This window comes from Entelurus aequoreus, linkage group LG25, assembly GCF_033978785.1.
Source record: "Entelurus aequoreus isolate RoL-2023_Sb linkage group LG25, RoL_Eaeq_v1.1, whole genome shotgun sequence".
Taxonomy (NCBI): Eukaryota; Metazoa; Chordata; class Actinopteri; order Syngnathiformes; family Syngnathidae; genus Entelurus; species Entelurus aequoreus.
In genome coordinates, this window is record NC_084755.1 from 19,464,014 (window position 1) to 19,487,028 (window position 23,015).

At 39.8% G+C, this 23,015-nt stretch overlaps 1 protein-coding gene across 2 annotated transcripts in view; it reads right to left on the minus strand.

Moving 5' to 3' along the window:
* Nucleotides 1-23,015, minus strand: part of coro7 (coronin 7) — a 367,135-nt gene that overhangs the window by 253,608 nt on the left and 90,512 nt on the right. For both annotated transcript variants that reach the window (XM_062036912.1, XM_062036910.1), the window contains exon 8: nt 2,659-2,742. In XM_062036912.1, coding sequence (XP_061892896.1) covers nt 2,659-2,742 — 84 coding nt within the window. The remainder of the gene's footprint in view (nt 1-2,658; nt 2,743-23,015) is intronic.

Consider the following 23,015-nt stretch of genomic DNA (forward strand, 5'->3'; position numbering starts at 1 on the left):
GATTCTAAACATGATGCTTTGTTATTAGACTTGACTCTTATTATGTATGTTTTTTAATAGCTACTTCGCATTTTTGGCCCAATATCCAACTATATTGTAGCAATCCAATATTTAAATTTCAAACGTGATGCTTAGTTATTAGACTTGCCTCTTATTATGTATGTTTTCTACTAATTACCAAGCATTTTTATCCAACGTCCAACTAAATCCAACTCCTCTTCCTCCTATCTGGGAAATCGCAAAAAGCCGCTGCCTGACCAGGGCTCAGAAAATCTGTAGGGACTCCTCCCACTCCCACCAAGGACTGTTCTCACTGCTGGACTCTGGAAAGAGGTTCCGCAGCCTCCGAAACAGAACCTCCAGGTTATGTAACAGTTTCTTCCTTCAGGCCATAAGACTCTTGAACGCATCACAAAAATCTCCTCAATTCCCCCCCAATAAAACGGAATAACTCACTGGAACATAAAGACAATATAACATACATCCATAATCTTGGATGCATATGCAAAAGTGCAATATATTTATCTGTATAGTAATCTATTTATTTATATCTGCACCTTATTGCTCTTTTATCCTGCACTACAATGAGCTAATGCAACAAAATTCTGTTCTTATCTGTACAGTAAAGTTCAAATTTGAATGATAATAATGGAAGTCTAAGTCTAAATTGTAGTGATCTAACACAGTGGAACCTCAATTTACCAACCCTACATTAGGCTCACTTTCTGATTTACGAAACACAGACCAAATAAAAATATGCTTTGGTGTACGAACCTTGTCTCAGTGTATGAAATTTTCTTCCACCCATTATGTGCCTTGCAGCGCAGCCATTTTGTGTCCGGCAGCACATCCATTGTGGTCGGCTTGATCGATCTCGATGTTGCTGTTAGCGTATGTGCTAGTGTGTTAGTTGTGTGCTATTTAGTTGTCTTTTTTGATTAGCCTTTTTAGAACCTTTTTCTAGTTTTGCTAGCTGAATATGAGTCCACTGGACAAACAATGTGTGGTTTGAAACATTCAGGGTGTATCTACAGCAGTATTTATTATTTGGCTGCACGCCGAGGAGATGAACTAACAAGACAAAGTTAATTTTATTTTTAATTCCTAGTCATTGTCGCAACCTGGCTTTTTAGGTAAACGATTTTTGTAATTTCAAACTGTGAGTGCACCACGGGGCTAGTGACAGTGTGTGTGCACATGTCGGCAGGGTGGCTACATAAAGTACGAGGACATTTCAGCTAGTTGTTGTTTCGACTTTATTATAAAATAGAAAGTTGATCCATCACTCTCTTGTTGTGTTCAAAATGTACAAACTTTTAGTAAAATATGGACTTTTGTCTAGGCTGGAATGCATTATTTATATTTACATTATTTCTTAAGGAGACATTTCTTCAATACACAAACGTTTCTATTTGTTTGTAAATCAAGGTTCCACTGTATGTAGGTTTTAAACATGACTTAATTATACCGTTATTCATACTTTATCTACAAATACTGTATATTATGCAGGGCCGGCCCGTGGCATAGGCCGTATAGGCAAATGATAAGGTCGCCGTCCATCAGGGGGCGTCACGCCAGTGCCACAAATGTTGGAGAAAAAATAATAATAATAAGTTGGTACTATTATTTCTAAATACAAAAAATAATCCCACGTTAATTAAAATGCAAAGTAAAGCCTATTTAATAGAAATATTATTTGTTACAACATTACGCCCCCTCCCCCCCCCCTCCCATCCCCCCGCACGGTGCGCCCCCTCCCTTCCCGTATCATGACTCTTACCACATCAAAAAATCAACACAAGATGTCAAAACGGCCAAAACTGTCAGGTGCCCAGGGAAGAGAAAAGAGAAAAGAAGAGGAGGAGAAACGAGAAAAAGACAGAGGTAGCAGGTAGGTAACGTTAGCCTACATGAAATTATTTGTCTGTTACAGAATGTGATAGTAACCTGGCTTTTTAGCATTAAGCTAATGTTACATGATTCGGCAATTGCTAATCATTAAATAGCTAGTTCTGTTTTAACGTCGGGTTAACATTGTGGAGGGGGCTAAATTGTTATGGAAAATAATAATGTAACGTTAGGTAATTACAGTACTCCCACCTGACATTCCTCAGGGACATTTGTATTAGATCTTCTAAGCAGGTGTTTTTTTGTTTACATTGTTATTGCCTTCTGGTTAGCTAATGTTTGCCCTGCAGGTAATAGTCACTTTTCCACCCCTTTATATATTAGGTATAGTTCAGCCTAGTTGTTAAAGTGCACATCATTAATGTTAATTAAGCAATATCACATGAGAGGGAATGCTGTTTTTTAATTTGAGCACTGCTGTGATTCGGTTAAAGATAATCATAACATAACATTCTCATATAATATGTTAATTTGCTTTCTTTAAGTAAAGAAAAAGGTCAAAGATGAAGCTATTTGGTTTCTTGTGAGTATATACACTTCACTGCCGATGTGGGGGGGGGGCACCTAAAATCTTGCCTAGGGCGCCACATTGGTTAGGGCCAGGCCTGATATTATGTATATGTCCACAATCTTCTGGACAGTCTGGGACATATCCGTGACGTCTGCTTTTCAAAAGTCTCCGGAAATGTATGTTTGATCAAAACCAGCATCCAAAATCTTATTGTTTGATGGGAAAAAAAAATGTCTTACCCTATCAAAGCCGGTGGTAAACAGGAGGTCATCTTTGGCCCACAGGGTGCGGGAATCCTTGTTGTTCTGAAGGCAGGTGGCGCTCTGTGAGACACAAACAACCTCTTGATCTTGTCTACTCTTGAAATCTCGACAGCAACTGAGACGACTTGTTCAAGATAGTTGATGAGTGACAAGATGGAAGACAGACAGAGATCCCTGTCTGTAGACAGAACAGGACTTGTCCCATGAAAGCCAAGCTTGTTTTTTTTGTGTGTGTGTTCTTTAAAGGTTAGCTCTGCCTGGTGTGTAGCTTACATTACAAACCTGTGACATTGTGTCTTGATGGTACACACAAACCCAGGTAGGTTGTCAAAACAGCGTTGCTGGGCTTGTTTTAATGGGTGTTTTTTTTACAAGTTATGAAAAGTCATTTATTTAAGAACAGTCTGTGGATGTTCTTATTCATTCAGTCTATTGTAATCTCAGGGCATTTAATCGATCGCTGCTGGACTGCTTGGTTTGTCTTAGGTTATGTCCAAACTAAGCCAGATAACCCCTTAAACCAGTGGTTCTTAACCTTGTTGGAGGTACCGAACCCCACCAGTTTCATATGCGCATTCACCGAACCCTTCTTTAGTGAAAAATAAAATGTAGTTTTTTTTTTTCAAATTCAAGACAAAGTTATATGTTTTTGGTAACACTTTAGTATGGGGAGCATATTCTAAGTAATAAAGACTTAATTTAAAGTTTTTTGGACACTAGGGGAACATATTCCAAGTAATAAAGACTTAATTTAGAGTTATTTGGTTAGGGTTAGAGGGTTAGGGCCAGGGTTAGAGGGTTAGGGTTATAATAAGGCCATGCCAAATAAGGCATTAATAAGTACTTAATAATGACTAGTTAAGAGCCAATATGTAACTAATTTGCATGTTAATTAGCAACTAATTAATGGCGAATATGTTCCCCATACTAAAGTGTTACCATGTTTTATTACTGGTGCACAAAATGAACCGTGCATGAACATCACCTTGTTCAAACAACAAAACCAACACAGTGCATAAACTCACAACAAATTACACACCTGCAAATCAGTCTGACTTCTGCTGTTGCCGTATCCGTAATACGGCGATAGGGAGAAGTTTTTATTTACACAATGAGTCGGGTGTGTCTTGACCTCCGCCGAACCCCTGAGCCTCGACTCACCGAACCCCTAGGGTTCGATCGAACCCAGGTTAAGAACCACTGCCTTAAACGAAAAATTATTTAGTCTAAGCCCCGTTTCAGCCACACTAAACCATCGTTTAAGGTCCCCCTCCTTGGATAATTTTTAACACGGGTAAGTGCGCCAAGTATTTCTTGAATCTCCGCTAGCCACTTTGGGAAGGCCCAGAGGTTGGGTCTTGGGCGCAGTTGGGTGTTCCAACAGGACAATGACCCCAAACATACGTCAAAAGTGGTAAAAGAATGGCTAAATCAGGCTAGAATTAAGGTTTTGGAATGGCCTTCCCAAAGTCCTGACTTAAACGTGTGGACAATGCTGAAGAAACAAGTCCATGTCAGAAAACCAACACATTTAGCTGAACTGCACCAATTTTGTCAAGAGGAGTGGTCAAAAATTCAACCAGAAGCTTGTGGATGGCTACCAAAAGCGTCTTATTGCAGTGAAACTTGCCAAGGGACATGTAAGCAAATATTAACATAGAATAGAATAGAATAGAATAGAATATATCTTTATTGTCATTGTACATTGTACAACGAAATTGCAAGCAAACTAATTTAGTGCAAATTCATAATGACACATAAAAAACATAAGAACATGGTACTCAGATAAATAGATAAAAAATAATACATAAAATACCAAGCACACAGCTCACATGCACAGTCATTCTTTGTTATGCCTTGTGTTCATGCAACACTATTGCTCACGGGTAAAAAGTGTTCTTAAATCTGTTTGTCCGCCATTTTATTGTCCTGTATCTCCTGCCCGAGGGCAGCAGTTCAAAAAGTTTATGTCCGGGGTGAGATGGATCCCTTAAGATTAGGGATGTCCGATATTATCGGACTGCCGATATTATCGGCCGATAAATGCTTTAAAATGTAATAATGGAAATTATCGGTATCAGTTTCAAAATTATCGGTTTCAAAAACTAAAATGTATGACTTTTTAAAACTCCGCTGTGTACACGGACGTAGGAAGAAGTACAGAGCGCCAATAAACCTTAAAGGCACTGCCTTTGCGTGCCGGCCCAATCACATAATATCTACGGCTTTTCACACACACAAGTGAATGCAAAGTATACTTGGTCAACAGCCATACAGGTCACACTGAGGGTAGCCGTATAAACAACTTTAACACTGTTACAAATATGCGCCACACTGCGAACCCACACCAAACAAGAATGACAAACACATTTTGGGAGAACATCCGCACCGTAACACAACATAAACACAACAGAACAAATACCCAGAACCCCTTGCAGCACTAACTCTTCCGGGACGCTACAATATACACCCCCCGCTACCCCCTAGAACCCCCACCTCAACCCCAACCACCTCAACCTCCTCATGCTCTCTCAGGGAGAGCATGTCCCAAATTCCAAACTGCTGTTTTGAGGCATGTTAAAAAAAAAAAAAATGCACTTTGTGACTTCAATAATAAATATGGCAGTGCCATGTTGGCACTTTTTTCCATAACTTGAGTTGATTTATTTTGGAAAACCTTGTTACATTGTTTAATGCATCCAGCGGGGCATCACAACAAAATTAGGCATAATAATGTGTTCATTCCACAACTGTATATATCGGTATCGGTTGATATCGGTATCGGTAATTAAGAGTTGGACAATATTGGAATATCGGCAAAAAAGCTATTATCGGACATCTCTATTTATGATGTTTTGGGCCTTTTTGAGGCACCTGGCACTGTACAGTTCATCTAGGGAGGGAAGAGAGCCGCCAGTGATCTTCATGGCAGTTTTTATGACCCTCTGAAGTGCTGTACGTATACTTTTGACCCAGCAGATTTGGTCACATTTTCAGTAGACCCATAATAAATTCATAAAACAACCAAACTTCATGAATGTTTTTTTTGTGACCAACAAGTATGTGCTCCAATCACTCTATGACAAAAAAATAAGAGTTGTAGAAATTATTGGAAACTCAAGACAGCCATGACATTATGTTCTTTACAAGTGTATGTAAACTTTTGACCACGACTGTAAAAAGAACTCAGGCGCCACTATAGTCTCATTCCCAGACCGCCAGTTGAATAGCCTTGCTCTACAGAGAAAGAAGTGACCAGGAAAATCCCCAAAACATACACTGCAAAAACTGAAATGTAAGTAAGATGAAATATCTCAAATAAGGGTGATATTTGCTTATTTTCTGTCTGATAAGATAATTCTTCTCACTGAGCAGATTTTATGTTTAGAGTGTTTTACTTGTTTTAAGGGTTTTGGTCCTAAATGATCTCAGTAAGATATTACAGCTTGTTGCTGAGATTTGATGACCTATATTGAGTAAAACATGCTTGAAACTAGAATATCAACTGTTGCAAAGCTGTGTCATCAACACTCACAAGTATAAAACTACTTTTTTAAAGTAATAATTTCTTACTTCAAGCATTTAAAAAAATCATGACTTTGACACAATTGTGTCTCATAATTCAAACAGATGACGGCCAAATGGACTTTGCTGTTTTATTTTCAATGAAACAATAGAAAATACGTACTCATATAGTAGTACAGTTGGCACAGTACAGTAAACTGACATGTGACATTTTTAACAATTTTGAACAGAAATAGTTCATGCACATTCAGATAAATTCTTCAAAATTACAATTAAAAAAACTTTGGCCGGGGGGCCGGGCTGTATATATGCGCACTAATTGACTGAAAGAGCACGCACTTGGCGCGATGATGTCATGTTGTCGATAGAAAAATGCATTTTTAGACCATATGATCGGCTAGGAGACCCCGAGAGTAACAAGCGCTTGCCTTGTTGCCTTTCCATTAAGAAAAATAAATTAGTTTTTAGTATAAGTTTGCTGGTTTCAAGAAATGTCATGCCGAGCGCATATCATTATGTCAAGATAATGGCACTAGCATTTACTTAATTTAAGAGTATTTTTCAACAAATTGAGCAAAAAGGTCTCTTTTTTTTTCTACCAAGAAAAGTGCACTTGTTATTAGTGACAATATACTTATTTTAAGGTATTTTGGGGTTGATTGAGGTTAGCTAATTTTACTTGTTTTGGAAAGTCTTGACAAGCCAAATGTTCTTGTTCTATTGGCAGATAATTTTGCTTCGTTCTAATAAAATACCTTTAATTTTTGTTTTTCCTTGTTTTTGAACACTGACTTTTTGCAGTGTATACATATCACACAACTGAAACCTTAAGTCTAATACTGAGATTTTTCACGAGCCTTGGCGTCAGTAGTTTCCATCTAACAGGAGCCTCCAACTAAATGACATATTATGGTGCAGGCTCGCGAGGAGCGTGGCTGGACATCAGTAGCTTATTCGCTAACAACCTCTCTCACGGGTATGCAGCCTCGTTTTTCATGACGCTAATAAACGGCAGCAGAAGGAGGGGGGGGGGGGGGGATGCAGAACGTTGCCAAGTTGGACTCGGGGTTAGGAGCTACTCGTGCTAGGGTTCTGCACACACCAATCCGTGCACAGCAAAAAGGCCATGGTGCTTGGTTTTGATTTCAATACCACTTCCTTGTTTCCCTCTGTTCTGGTCGTGGTCCAGTTGTAGTCGTTGTATGCGGTTTTGACGCCTCCAATTTCGAGGCACGCTTCTTTCTCTGGTAATGCACTCAATACGCATGTGTGCAATAATAAGGTTCTAGGGACACGAGACAATGGTGGTAATGTTTTCTCTCGTGGTGCACAGAATGTGTGTTTATAGGCGTAAAACTAGATTTATTGCTCTAAACAAAGACTTCCAGCTACCACACATGCTGACGACAAATCCCCAGTCCGAAGATCAAATGTACACTTGTGTTTCTTGCCTTGTCTGAAGAACACCCGAGGTGACAACCGCTGGACGTTATACAGATGTTTTCTGGCTTTGTGTGTACTCCAAGAGGGATTAGCAAACATTTTACTGATGTGGCTCTCAGTGAATAAATGAGTCCTGTATGGAATACACACCCAAGACGGGTTGTCATCCTACAGGCAACCACTGTGGCTTGAGAAAATAACTTCAATTGACGACACCACGCCATGAGTCAGATGAGTAATAGTGAGTAATAGTAATAGGCCAAACAGCTCAATTTTTGTTTCATCTGACATCACATGGACAAAGACAAGATTTTCTGGAGGAAAGTTCTGTGGTCAGATGAAACAAAATGTAGCTGTTTGGCCACAATACCCAGCAGTGTGTTTGGAGGAGAAAAGGTGAGGCCTTTAATCCATACTTGCCAACCCTCCCGAATTTTCCGGGAGACTCCCGAATTTCAGTGCCTCTCCCGAAAATCTCCCGGGACAACCATTCTCCCGAATTTCTCCCGATTTCCAGCCGGACCTGAGTGAGGACAGCCTGTCGTCACGTCCGCTTTTCCTCCATATAAACAGCGTGCCGGCCCAGTCACGTTATAACATCTACGGCTTTTGGAGCTCAGTGCACAACTGCACACACAACAAGAAGGGGACTATTATATATGTCTCCGTTATCCATAGATTTATGTACAACCCATAAAGTAGGCAGGCACGGAGCTATTTCTCAGCGTGTGTTTATTCCAGCCGGCACGTTAATACACTGACACACAACATCCGGATTCCCATCATGCATTGCTTCAAAACTACGGCAAGTAGTAATGTCCAAAAACATAACAGAGACGAAGCAGAAGAACGAAGAAGAGACAGTCATGGCGACGACGAGTAAGAAGAAGAAGTACTCTTGCAGGTTCCAAAATGATTGTAAACAAGAATTTCAGTTCATCCAGGACAGCTCGAAGGGGAAGGAGTATGCTAGGGAGAGATGGAAGATTCCAGACTCTGGTGCATTTGATGAAGGCACTTTTGTGCGTGCCACACAGCAATGCATCATCAGAGAGGGTGTTGAGCATGGTTAGAAAGATAGTGACAGAGAATAGAACGAGGATGGACAATTCAACCCTAAACTCACTCCTTTCCTGCAAATTAAATTTCACAGATGCTGCCCATACCTATGCTCCTTCAAAGGCTGTGCTACTGGCTGCAAAGCATTGCACTTTCAAATACAACAATGAGTAGAGGAGTGTTATGTGTGTGTATATGTGTAAATAAATGAACACTGAAATTCAAGTATTTATTTTATTTATATATACTGTATATATATATATATATATATATATATATATATATATATATATATATATATATATATATATATATATATATATATATATATATATATATATATATAAAAGACATACTTGAATTTCAGTGAATTCTAGCTATAAATATACTCCTCCCCCCTTAACCCCGCCCCGCTTTTCAGGTGGAACTCTTTTCCATTCTTGCTTGATGTACAGCTTAAGTGGTTCAACAGTCCGGAGTCTCTGTTGTGGTATTTTAGGCTTCATATTGCGCCACACATTTTCAATGGGAGACAGGTCTGGACTACAGACAGACCAGTTTAGTACCCGCACTCTTTTACTATGAAGTTTGGCATTGTCTTGCTGAAATAAGCAGGGGCGTCCATGATAACGTTGCTTGGATGGGAACATATGTTGCTCCAAAACCTGTATGTACCTTTCAGCATTAATAGTGCCTTCACAGATGTGTAAGTTTCCCATGTCTTGGGCACTAATACACCTCCATACCATCACAGATGCTGGCTTTTCAACTTTGCGCCTATAACAATCCGGATGGTTCTTTTCCTCCTTGTCCCGGAGGACACAACGTCCACAGTTTCCAAAAACAATTTGAAATGTGGACTCGTCAGACCACAGAACACTTTTCAGTCCATTTTAGATGAGCACGGGCCCAGCGAAGCTGGCGGCATTTCTGGGTGTTGTTGATAAATGGCTTTGGCTTTGCATAGTAGAGTTTTAACTTGCACTTACAAACTGTAGTTACTGACAGTGGTTTTCTGAAGTGTTCCTGAGCCCATGTGGTGATATCCTTTACACGCTGATGTCGCTTTTTAATGCAACACCGCCTGAGGGATCAAAGGTCTGTAAAATCATCACTTACGTGCAGTGATTTCTCCAAATTCTCTAAACCTTTTGATGATATTACAGACCGTAGATGGTGAAATCCCTAAATTCCTTGCAATAGCTCATTGAGAAATGTTGTTCTTAAACTGTTCGACCATTTGGTCAGGCATTTGTTCCCAAAGTGGTGACCCTCGCCCCATCCTTGTTTGTGAATGACTGAGCATTTCATGGAAGCTGCTTTTATACCCAATCATGGCACCCACCGGTTCCCAATTAGCCTGTTCACCTGTGGGATGTTCCAAATAAGTGTTTGATGAGCATTCCTCAACTTTTTCAGTTTTTTTTGCCACTTGTGCCAGCTTTTTTGAAACATGTTGCAGGCATCAAATTCCAAATGAGCTAATATTTTTCAAAAAATAAAGTTTTCCAGTTCTAACGTTAAGTATCTTATCATTGCAGTCTATTCATTTGAATATAGGTTGAAAATAATTTGCAAATCATTGTATTTTGTTTTTTAATTCACGATTTCCACATCGTGCCAACTTCACTGGTTTTGGGTGTTTGTACTTGTGCAATGACTAAAAAAGTATCCTTGTATACTCCTTCATCCTTCCTTAATTATAACCCCTTACACTGCGAACTGTGTTTGTTTTAAATTAGCACCAGTGACGCATGAAATACGTTTGTTGGATTTAAACATGATAGTCTATCTAAATGCAGAAAAATGCAGGTTTTGCACAACACAAAGGACACAGATGTTTTGCAGCTATTATGCACTCACATCGGCCAATACTGAATTCCAAAAGCCAACTGAACCAAGCGTATGTCTGTTTAATATTGGCTGCAACTATCTTTTATAGTCGGCTTTGTGTATAAAGTATCATCACTTACAATTACTCCTGAAAGGTTTAACAATGCTTCCAAGGCAACTTAGAAAACACTCAAACACGTACAGTCGTGGTCAAAAGTTTACATACACTTGTGAAGAACATAATGTCATGGCTCATTTGAGTTTCCAATAATTTCTACAACTCTTATTTTTTTGTGATAGAGTGATTGGAGCACATACTTGTTGGTCACAAAAAAACATTCATGAAGTTTGGTTCTTTTATGAATTTATTATGGGTCTACTGAAAATGTGACCAAATATGCCGGGTCAAAAGTATACATACAGCAATGTTAATATTTGCTTACATGTCCCTTGGCAAGTTTCACTGCAATAAGGCGCTTTTGGTAGCCATCCACAAGCTTCTGGTTTAATTTTTGACCACTCCTCTTGACAAAATTGGTGCAGTTCAGCTAAATGTGTTCGTTTTCTGACATGGACTTGTTTCTTCAGCATTGTCCAAACGTTTAAGTCAGGACTTTTGGAAGGCCATTCTAAAACTTTAATTCTAGCCTGATTTAGCCATTCCTTTACCACTTTTGACGTGTGTTTGGGGTCATTGTCCTGTTGGAACACCCAACTGCGCCCAAGACCCAACCTCGGGGTTGATGATTTTAGGTTGTCCTGAAGAATTTGGAGGTAATCCTCCTTTTTCATTGTCCCATTTACTCTCCATAAAGAACCAGTTCCATTGGCAGCAAAATAGGCCCAGAGCATAATACTACCACCACCATGCTTGATGGTAGGAATTGTGTTCCTGGGATTAAAGGCCTCATTTTTTCTCTCCTCCAAACATATTGCTGGGTATTGTGGCCAAACAAGCTCAATTTTTGTTTCATCTGACATCACATGGACAAACATAAGACCTTCTGGAAAAAAGTTGTTAGAATAATTATGTATATATTATCACACTAACTTTATGCTTAAGGGCCATTGCTATAAATTATTGTCAATTGTGCTGAAGTGCTATTTTTGTATCTGTGCAAAGCTGGCAGTTCAAAAGATTGCCAGCCGACTTTATCAGTGTTGTGTCCAGACTTGGCCTGCTGGCTGCCAAGGCCGAACACCGCCGTGACGCAGACAGAGCAGAGACAAGGGGATATGACCTGCGTCAACTAATTGTTATTTATTCTATAATCATATATTGTGTCTAACCGGAGTTGTCGAGATTACCCCCTTCCCTCAGCGACAGCTTCAGTGATGTAATAGGGCCCTTCCAAATAAATAGAGGAGGCGCGCGGGCTTGACTTTTAGAACGTAGTTTGGATCTGTAACTAGAATACAGCCCAAAACACGTGTCTCCTCGAGCTAAATTGAACTCTGTCTCTGCATGATTCCTTGCTTCTTGTCTGATTATTAGATGTCATCAGTGTTTGAACCTGACAAAGTTCTTTAACCAGAAGCTTGCCAGAAGCTTGTGGATGGCTACCAAAAGCGCCTTATTGCAGTGAAACTTGCCAAGGAACATGTAAGCAAATATTAACATTGCTGTATGTATACTTTTGACACAGCAGATTTGGTCACATTTTCAGTAGACCCATAATAAATAAAAAAAAATTTTAAAACTTCATGAAAGTTTTTTTGTGACCAACAAGTATGTGCTCCAATCACTCTATCACAAAAAAAATAAGAGTTGTAGAAATTACTGGAAACACAAGACAGCCATGACAAGTGTATGTAAACTTTTAACTTTTAAGAAACTAACTTTATTCACACCACAGAACTTTCCTCCAGAAGGTCTTATCTTTGTCCATGTGATGTCAGTTGAAACAAAAAATGAGCTGTTTGGCCACAATACCCCATACTTGCCGACCCTCCCGTTTTTACCGGGAGACTCCCAGTATTCAGCGCCTCTCCCGATAACCTCCCGGCAGAAATTTTCTCCCGACAAACTCCCGGTATTCAGCCGGAGCTGGAGGGGGCGTGGCCTCCAGAGGACCTGAGTGGGGACAGCCTGTTCTCACGTCCGCTTTCCCACAATATAAACAGCTTGCCTGCCCAATGACGTCATAACTGTAGAATGATCGAGAGCGAGTTATTGGTTTCTTATGTGGGTTTATTGTTAGGCAGTTTCATTAACGTCCTCCCAGCGCGGTAACAACACACAACAACAGCAGTCACGTTTAGTCTACGTAAAGCAGTTCGTCTGCCGTACACAGCAATGTTGTGACACTCTTAAACAGGACAATACTGCCATCTACTGGATAGCCTCCAGAACACTAAAATTCAAGTATTTCTTTTATTTATATGTATAATAAAATAAATATATAAACATATATATATAGCTAGAATTCACTGAAAGTCAAGTATTCCGTCAGTCTACCCCAGGGCAGCTGTGGCTATGAAAGTAGCTTACCACCACCAGGTGTGAATGAATGATGGGTTTTTAACATGTAAAGCGACTTTGGGTACTTAGAAAAGCGCTATATAAATCCCAGTTATTATTATTATTATTATTAAGTATTTCATACATATATATATATATATATATATATATATATATATATATATATATATATATATATATATATATATATATATATATATATATGAAATACTTGAGTTGGTGAATTCTAGCTTAAACATATTCCCCTCTTAACCACACCCCAACCACGCCCCCCGCCACACCCCCGACCACGCCCCACCTCCCGGTATCGGCGGTCTCAAGGTTGGCAAGTATGCAATACCCAGCAATATGTTTGGAGGAGAAAAGATGAGGCCTTTAAACCCAGGAACACCATCCCTACCGTCAAGCATGGTGGTGGTAGTATTATGCTCTGGGCCTGTTTTGCTGCCAATGGAACTGGTGTTTTCAATTGTACAATGAAAAAGAAGGATTACCTCCAAATTCTTCAGGACAACCTGAAATCATCAGCCCAGAGGTTGGGTTTTGGGCACAGTTGGATGTTCCAACAGGACAATGACCCCCAAACACACGTCAAAAGTGGTAAAGGAATGGCTAAATCAGGCTAGAATTAAGGTTTTAGAATGGCCTTCCTAAAGTCCTGACTTAAACGTGTGGACAATGCTAAAGAAACAAGTCAATGTCAGAAAACCAACAAATTTAGCTAAACTGCACCAATTCTGTCAAGAGGAGTGGTCAAAAATTCAACCAGAAGCTTGTGGATGGCTACCAAAAGTGCCTTATTGCAGTGAAACTTGCCAAGGGACATGTAAGCAAATATTAACATTGCTGTATGTATACTTTTGACCCAGCAGATTTGGTCACATTTTCAGTAGACCCATAATAAATTCATAAAAGAACCAAACTTCATGAATGTTTTTTGTGACCAACAAGTATGTGCTCCAATCACTCTATCACAACAAAATAAGAGTTGTAGAAATTACTGGAAACTCAAGACAGCCATGACATTATGTTCTTTACAAGTGTATGTAAAAAAACAAAGCACGAGATCCATACATTGAAAAGACATCAAGTTTTGCCATTACGTCATCCCTCAGGCCTCAGATAGGACGCTCCACTGCTGAATGCAAATAAAGCTGACATGCTTGGCAGGTGACACGGCCATAATGTCATCATCCCCTCGGATCAGAAGACTCACGCTGCTGCCAGTCGGCGTTACGGAAGATGCATGGAACATTAGCAGGTTCCTCACCTCTTATACCCTCTTATAACAAAGCCGTGTCTCGGTTTAAAGTCAGACGACCGCTGACTCTCGAGGGCAGCCAGAGGACACAAGAGCATCTGGAGCTGTGCGTATAACATACACATGTTGCCAAACAGTATATATCCTCTGTACTCATAAATCTCAGCTGAAGTCCCGTTTTGGTGGGGAGGGGGGACGTCCTTGCACGAGAGCCCTTGAAAATATTCAAAGAAAAACAAAAGAGGATGAAGGAACAAAGGGAAAATGAATGGAATCAAAATGAACACCTTTATAGATACGGTCTGATATGACTGAAAATGACATTTTTGGCACCGCCTTTGGAAGGCATGCTAGTATACATAAAACATACATCCTTCAAGTTTAGACCCATGAGACAAATGTTTAATGACTTATTGGACTAATAGTTGCTACGCCCTGCCCCTTCAAAGACGTTTCGCTGGATTGCGGCCATGTTTTCCAACCAATATTGTACGTTTGAGTGGAGGCTCGCGCAGTAAAGACAATATACAATATACATTTTTGTGTGAATTATATTTCTATAGCGCTTTTCTCTAGTGACTCAAAGCGCTTTACATAGTGAAATCCAATATCTAAGTTACATTTAAACCAGTGTGGGTGCCACTGGGAGCAGGTGGGTAAAGTGTCTCGCCCGAGGACACAAGGTCTGTGACTAGGATGGCGGAAGCGGGGATCGAACCTGGAACCCTCAAGTTGCTGGCACGGCCGCTCTACCATCTGAGCTATACTGATATACATTTGGCCGATGATGGATCTTTTAATACTATCGCAATATTGTGATAATTAGTGTTGTCCCGATACCAATATTTTGGTCCATCCATCCATTTCCTACCGCTTGTCCCCTTCGGGGTCAAGGGGGGTGCTGGAGCCTATCTCGTACCGGTACCAACATATTTTGATACTTTTGGGTACCTTTCGATACCTTTCTAATTAAAAGGGCACCACAAAAAATTGCATTATTGGCTTTATTTTTAATAAAAGATCTAACGGTACATTAAACATATGTTTCTTACTGCAAGTTTGTCCTTAAATAAAATAGTGAACATACAAGACAACTTGTCTTTTAGTAGTAAGTAAACACACAAAGGCTCCTAATTTAGTCTGCTTATATATGCAGTAACATATTGTGTCATTTTCCATTCTATTATTTTGTCAATATTATGAAGGACAAAATGTAAAAATTGATTATTAATCTACTTGTTAATTTACTATTAATATCGGGTTACTTTTTATGTTTTAACATGTTCTATCTACACTTCTGTTAAAATGTAAAAATCGCTTATTCTTCTGTTTTTTGATACTTTACATTAGTTTTGGATGATACCACAAATTTGAGTATCAATCCGATACCAAGTAGTTACAGGATCATACATTGGTCATATTCAAAGTCCTCATGTTTCCTGGGACATATTTCTTGAGTTTATAAACATAATATACATTTTTTTTAAATGAAAGAAGATGTTGTGATGCCAAAAAATATTGACGTAATCATAGTAGTATCAACTACATACGCTTTTGTACTTGGTATCATTACAGTGGATGTTAGGTGTAGATCCACCAATGGCGTTTGTTTACATTTTGACACCAGTGAGCTATGGTGTGTAGTGAAGCATGTTTAGCTATTCCTCGTCCTGCAGGGATGATACTTGTAAGAAACTAACTTTATTCACACCACAGAACTTTCCTCCAGAAGGTCTTATCTTTGTACATGTGATGTCAGATGAAACAAAAATGTTGCTGTTTGGCCACAATACCCAGCAATATGTTTGGAGGACTGGGATAGAGATAGGGTGAGAAGCTCTGTCATCCGGGAGGAGCTCAAAGTAAAGCCGCTGCTCCTCCACATCGAGAGGAGCCAGATGAGGTGGTTCGGCCATCTGGTGGTCAGGATGCCACCCGAACGCCTCCCTAGGGAGGTGTTTAGGGCACGTCCGACCGGTAGGAGGCCACGGGGAAGACCCAGGACACGTTGGGAAGACTATGTCTCCCGGCTGGCCTGGGAACGCCTCGGGATCCCCCGGGAAGAGCTGGACGAAGTGGCTGGGGAGAGGGAAGTCTGGGCTTCCCTGCTTAGGCTGCTGCCCCCGCGACCCGACCTCGGATAAGCGGAAGAAGATGGATGGATGGATGGATGTTTGGAGGAGAAAAGATGAGGCTTTTAATCCCAGGAACACCACACCTACCGTCAAGCATGGTGGTGGTAGTATTATGCTCTGGGCCTGTTTTGCTGCCAATGGAACTGGTGCTTTCAATGGGACAATGAAAAAGGAGGATTACCTCCAAATTCTTCAGGACAAGCTAAAATCATCAGCCCGGAGGTTGGGTCTTGGGCGCAGTTGGGTGTTCCAACAGGACAATGACCCCAAACACACGTCAAAAGTGGTAAAGGAATGGCTAAATCAGGCTAGAATTAACATTTTAGAATGGCCTTCCCAAAGTCCTGACTTAAACGAGTGGACAATGCTGAAGAAACAAGTCCATGTCAGAAAACCAACAAATTTAGCTGAACTGCACCAATTCTGTCAAGAGGAGTGGTCAAAAATTCAACCAGAAGCTTGTGGATGGCTACCAAAAGCGCCTTATTGCAGTGAAACTTGCCAAGGGACATGTAAGCAAATATTAACATTGCTGTATGTATACTTTTGACCCAGCAGATTTGGTCACATTTTCAGTAGACCCATAATAAATTCATAAAAGAACCAAACTTCATGAATGTTTTTTTTTGTGACCAACAAGTATGTGCTCCAATCACTCTATCACCAAAAAATAAGAGTTGTAGAAATGATTGGAAACTCAAGACAGCCATGACATTATGTTCTTTACAAGTGTATGTTAACTTTTGACCACGACTGTATACCGTAATTTCCGGACTATAAGCCGCACCTGACTATAAGCCGCACCAGCTAAATTCAGGGGAAAATACAGATTGCTCCATATATAAGCCGCACCCGACTATAAGCCGCAGGGTTTTGATGTGTAATATATATATATATATATATATATATATATATATATATATATATATATATATATATATATATATATATATATATATATATATATATATATATATATATATATATATGTATGTGTGTGTGTGTGTATATATATGTACCGTAATTTCCGGACTATAAGCCGCACCTGACTATAAGCCGCAGGGTTTTGATGTGTAATTACCGTAGTATATTGGGGTTCCTGCTACCACGGAGGGGATTGTCGGGACAGAGATGACTGTTTGGGAACGCAAAGCGTCCCATTTATTAACAATAAATCTTTCAATCATTCAATCAAACTTTCACATCTTTGACATGGCGAACAGCATTCGTGCAGAGTACAAATAATACAACGGTGCAAAGTAATACAAAGTGCTCACCTGTACGTTATCAAAATAACCAGCCTACCGGTATATGAAAAGTCAGTCTTTAATCATTGTGTCATCGTCTTCTTCCTGCGTACTAAAACCACTGAAATCCTCTTCGTCTGTGTCGGAGAAGAACAGGCCGTAAATAAGCCGCACCCTTGTATAAGCCGCAGGGACCAGAACGAGGGGAAAAAGTAGCGGCTTATAGTCCGGAAATTACGGTATATACGTATATATGACTGCGGCTTATAGTTCAGTAAGGTTAGTGTATGGAAAACGTTTTTTTACTCAAATTTAGTGGGTTGGGCTTATATACTGGTGCCCTCTATAGTCTAAAAAAAGACGGTAATAATCACAGATCAATCGATACATATTGAGAAAAACATACCAAAAAAATGCTGATTCAGCACCTTTAGCAAGAATTGCACCGACATTTAATGGGTTCTTCAAACGGTCAACTGGTTCGTGACTTGGAAAAAATATGCCGACAACCTGCTAAAGTCATCAGGCTCACAATATGAAAACGGAGGAAATGAAGTCACATCAGCACAGGTGTCTGCATGATCTGGGAAAACCACCGACAGGAAAATAAAGTAAAGAAGATAATGTGATTATCCAGGCAGACGGGAGCGTAGACAAAAGGGAAGTGGACGTCTGCCTGATCAGATGATTATGGATTATTTTAATATCCTCCGCCAATGTACACAAACGATCACTCCATCTGGTTCTGTCATCTATTCCGACCCCCCTCTCCTCCCTCCGTGCACTCCTTTCCTCAGGTATTTCACTACTGGACGTCCAGAAGACAAAATGTGTTCCCTGTGTCACTTGCAGGGGAATGTTTCTTCACCCACCAGGATGAGTATCAGGTGTCTGTGTGCACATCTGGGAACAATCACAACCTCTGTATCTCTCTTGCAGACTCTCTCTTTTTGACTTTGCTGGTAGTTGTGTATTAGCTCGGGGGGGGTTGTTTGGAAGTAAAATAACAGCAGGGAAGAGATGGCTTCACTAAAAAATGGAAAATTGATCCATTTGTTTGTTTTTGTTGATGTGTTTGTCTGCCACCGGCTCACTGCATAACAGATGTAGAAAGGTGGTGAAATACTGTATTTACTGTAGTTGTTAGAATGTGTGTTTGATAGCAGGATTAGTCGTTTTGTACACTGCAAAAAGTCAGTGTTCAAAAACAAGAAAAAAAATTAAAAAATTAGGGGTATTTTATTAGAACTAAGCAAAATTATCTGCCAATAGAACAAGAAAATTTGGCTTGTCAAGACTTTCCAAAACAAGTAAAACTAGCTAACCTCAATGAACCCAAAAATACCATAAAATAAGTATATTCTCACTAATAACAAGTGCATTTTTCTTGGTAGAAAAAAAAGAGACCTTTTTGCTCAATATGTTGAAAAATATTCTTAAATTAAGTAAATGCTAGTGCCATTATCTTGACATAATGATATGCGCTCGGCATCATGATTTTTTTTTTCATGCTTGAAATAAGAAATGATTACTTTAAAAAAGTAGTTTAATACTTGTGAGTGTTGATGACACCGCTTTGCAACAGTTGATATTCTAGTTTCAAGCACGTTTTACTCAATATAGGTCATCAAATCTCAGCAACAAGCTGTAATATCTTACTGAGATCATTTAGGACCAAAACACGTAAAACAAGTAAAACACTCTAACATAAAATCTGCTTAGTGAGAAGAATTATCTTATCAGACAGAAAATAAGCAAATATCACCCTTATTTGAGATATTTCAGCTTACTTAGATTTCAGTTTTTGCAGTGTACTTGACAGGTTTACAATACATTTTGGAAGGTATAGACTAGAGATGTCCGATAATATCGGACTGCCGACATAATCGGCCGATAAATGCTTTAAAATGTAATATCGTTATCGGTTTCAAAAAGTAAAATTCATGACTTTTTAAAACGCCGCTGTACTGAGTGGTTGCGTCTCCCAGTCATACTTGCCGACCCTCCTGATTTTCCCGGGAGACTCCCAAATTTCAGGGCCCCTCCCGAAAATCTCCCGGGGCAACCATTCTCCCGAATTTCTCCCGATTTCCACCCAGACAACAATATTGGGGCGTGCCTTGAAGGCACTGCCTTTGCGTGCCGGCCCAATCACATAATATCTACGGCTTTTCACACACACAAGTGAATGCAAGGCATACTTGGTCAACATCCATACAGGTCACACTGAGGGTAGCCATATAAACAACTTTAACACTGTTACAAATATGCGCTACACTGTGAACCCACATCAAACAAGAATGACAAACACATATCGGGAGAACATCCGCGCCGTAACACAACATAAACACAACAGCACAAATACCCGGAACCCCTTGCAGCACTAACTCTTCCAGGACGCTACAATATACACCCCCCGCTACCCCATACCGCATACCCCCCCGCCCCCAACCCCGCCCACCTCAACCTCCTCATGCTCTCACACGGAGAGCATGTCCCAAATTCCAAGCTGTTGTTTTGCGCCGGAGTAAGTCTTTGCTGTCGTCCAGCATTCTGTTTTTGTTTACTTTGGAGCCAGGTCAGTTTTAGTTTCGTTCTGCATGGCCTTCCCCAAGCTTCAATGCCTTTTCTTAGGAGCGCTCACCTTTTGTTTATTTTTGGTTTAAGCATTTGACACCTTTTTACCTGCACACTGCCTCCCGCTGTTCCCGACATCTACAAAGCAATTAGAACATCCGCACCGTAACACAACATAAACACAACAGAACAAATACCCGGAAACCCTTGCAGCACTAACTCTTCCGGGATGCTACAATATACACCCCCCGCTACCCCCTACCCCCCACCTCAACCCCGCCCACCTCAACCTCCTCATGCTCTCTCAGGGAGAGCATGTCCCAAATTCCAAGCTGCTGTTTTGAGGCATGTTAAAAAAAAACATGCACTTTGTGACTTGAATAATAAATATGGCAGTGCCATGTTGGCATTTTTTTCCATAACTTGAGTTGATTTATTTTGGAAAACCTTGTTACATTGTTTAATGCATCCAGCGGGGCATCACAACAAAATTAGGCATAATAATGTGTTAATTCCACGACTGTATATATCGGTATCGGTTGATATCGGAATCGGTAATTAAGAGTTGGACAATATCGGAATATCGGATATCGACAAAAAAGTCATTATCGGACATCTCTAGTATAGACCAGTGTTTTTCAACCTTTTTTGAGCCCAGGCACATTTTGTTGCGTTGAAAAAATGCAGAGGCACACCACCAGCAGAAATCATTAAAAAACGAAACTCAGTAGACAGTAAAAAGTCGTTGTCGCAATTGTTGGATATGACTTTAAACCATAACCAAGCATGCATCACTATAGCTCTTGTCTCAAAGTAGGTGTACTGTCACGACCTGTCACATCACGGCGTGACTTATTTAGAGTTTTTTGCTGTTTTCCTGTGTGTAGTGTTTTAGTTCTTGTCTTGCGCTCCTATTTTGGTGGCTTTTTCTCTTTTTTTGGTATTTTCCTACAGCAGTTTCATGTCTTCCTTTGAGCGATATTACCCGCATCTACTTTGTTTTAGCAATCAAGAATATTTCAATTGTTTTTATCCTTTTTTGTGGGGACATTGTTGATTGTCATGTCATGTTCGGATGTACATTGTGGACGCCGTCTTTGCGCCAGAGTAAGTCTTTGCTGTCGTCCAGCATTCTGTTTTTGTTTACTTTGTAGCCAGTTCAGTTTTAGTTTCGTTCTGCATAGCCTTCCCGAAGCTTCAATGCCTTTTCTTAGGGGCACTCATCTTTTGTTTATTTTTAGTTTAAGCATTATATACTGTGAAGAATGCATATATATATGTTTAAGAGTTATTTATTTTTAATTCATAGTCATGTGTGAAGCAGCTAGTGTTTTCCATTTGTACTCTTTCTATTTCTTATCTTATGTCTGCAAGTAAACTATGTGTGTTACCTTGAGGGCCTGCACTGTATGAGATGGAATACTCCCTTTTGTCTTATCTGTAGTGGAACAATGAAGCCGTGTTCCTTCTCAGACAGGTGGGGGCCTTCTTCGTTTTGCAAGAAGTAGGCTCTTCCGTTCGAGTGTTAGATCAACTCGAGCAGCCGATACGAATGTATTGATTGAGTTGACCTCCCAAAGCTTTATGTTGGAATAAACTAGAAAAATATTCATATTCTGTCCTGGTGATCCTTCTTACTCAGTTTATATGTCATCCAAAAGAATTTGGGATTGACCAAAATATTTTTAACCCACATAGGTGAAATTAGATCATCTGAGTCCCATGGCACACCATACTGTATCTCACGGTACACTAGTGTGCCGAGGCACAGTGGTTGAAAAACACTGGTATAGACGACAGACTATAGGGATGCAACAAACTTCGTTTTATGCGACCGATTCAGATACTGACCAGCCATGAGTGACATCGGCCGATACCAATACCGTTAACATGCATTAACTTGAAATTGTTCAATTTATCTATGATGACTGCTGTTGACAGTTTAACAATATCTTTATTCTTTTATTACACACAATTGTTTGAGCAAATCAATAGTAATAGTACACAATAACTAAGCCAACGCAAAAACTACTACTGCCCTCAGTCAGTCCAGAGGCGTATTACTTAAATTTGTAACATTAACAACAATAAATGTTTTGAGAAAAAAAAAATATCGACCATATACTTTTGGAGCAGCATTAGTAGCCATCCAAACAACATCTTTTTCGTGGACGCCCCTGCTTATTTCAGCAAGACAATGCCAAGCCACGTGTTACATCAACGTGGCTTCATAGTAAAAGAGTGCGGGTACTAGACTGGCCTGCCTGTAGTCCAGACCTGTCTCCGATAGAAAATGTGTGGCGCATTATGAAGCCTAAAATACCACAACGGAGACCCCGGACTGTTGAACAACTTAAGCTGTACATCGAGCAAGAATGGGAAAGAATTCCACCTGAAAAGCTTCAAAAATTGGTCTCCTCAGTTCCCAAACGTTTACTGAGTGTTGTTAAAAGGAAAGGCCATGTAACACAGTGGTAAAAATGCCCCTGTGCAAAATTTTTTGCAATGTGTTGCTGCCATTAAATTCTAAGTTAATGATTATTTGCAAAAAAAATTAAGTTTCTAATTTCGAACAATAAATATCTTGTCTTTGCAGTCTATTCAATTGAATATAAGTTGAAAAGGATTTGCAAATCATTGTATTCTGTTTTTATTTACGAATTACACAACGTGCCAACTTCACTGGTTTTGGGTTTTGTATAACAAAAATGTTTCAATATGAGGCAAAATGGACATTTCATGAGACAGTCATTATTAATTATAATTATATA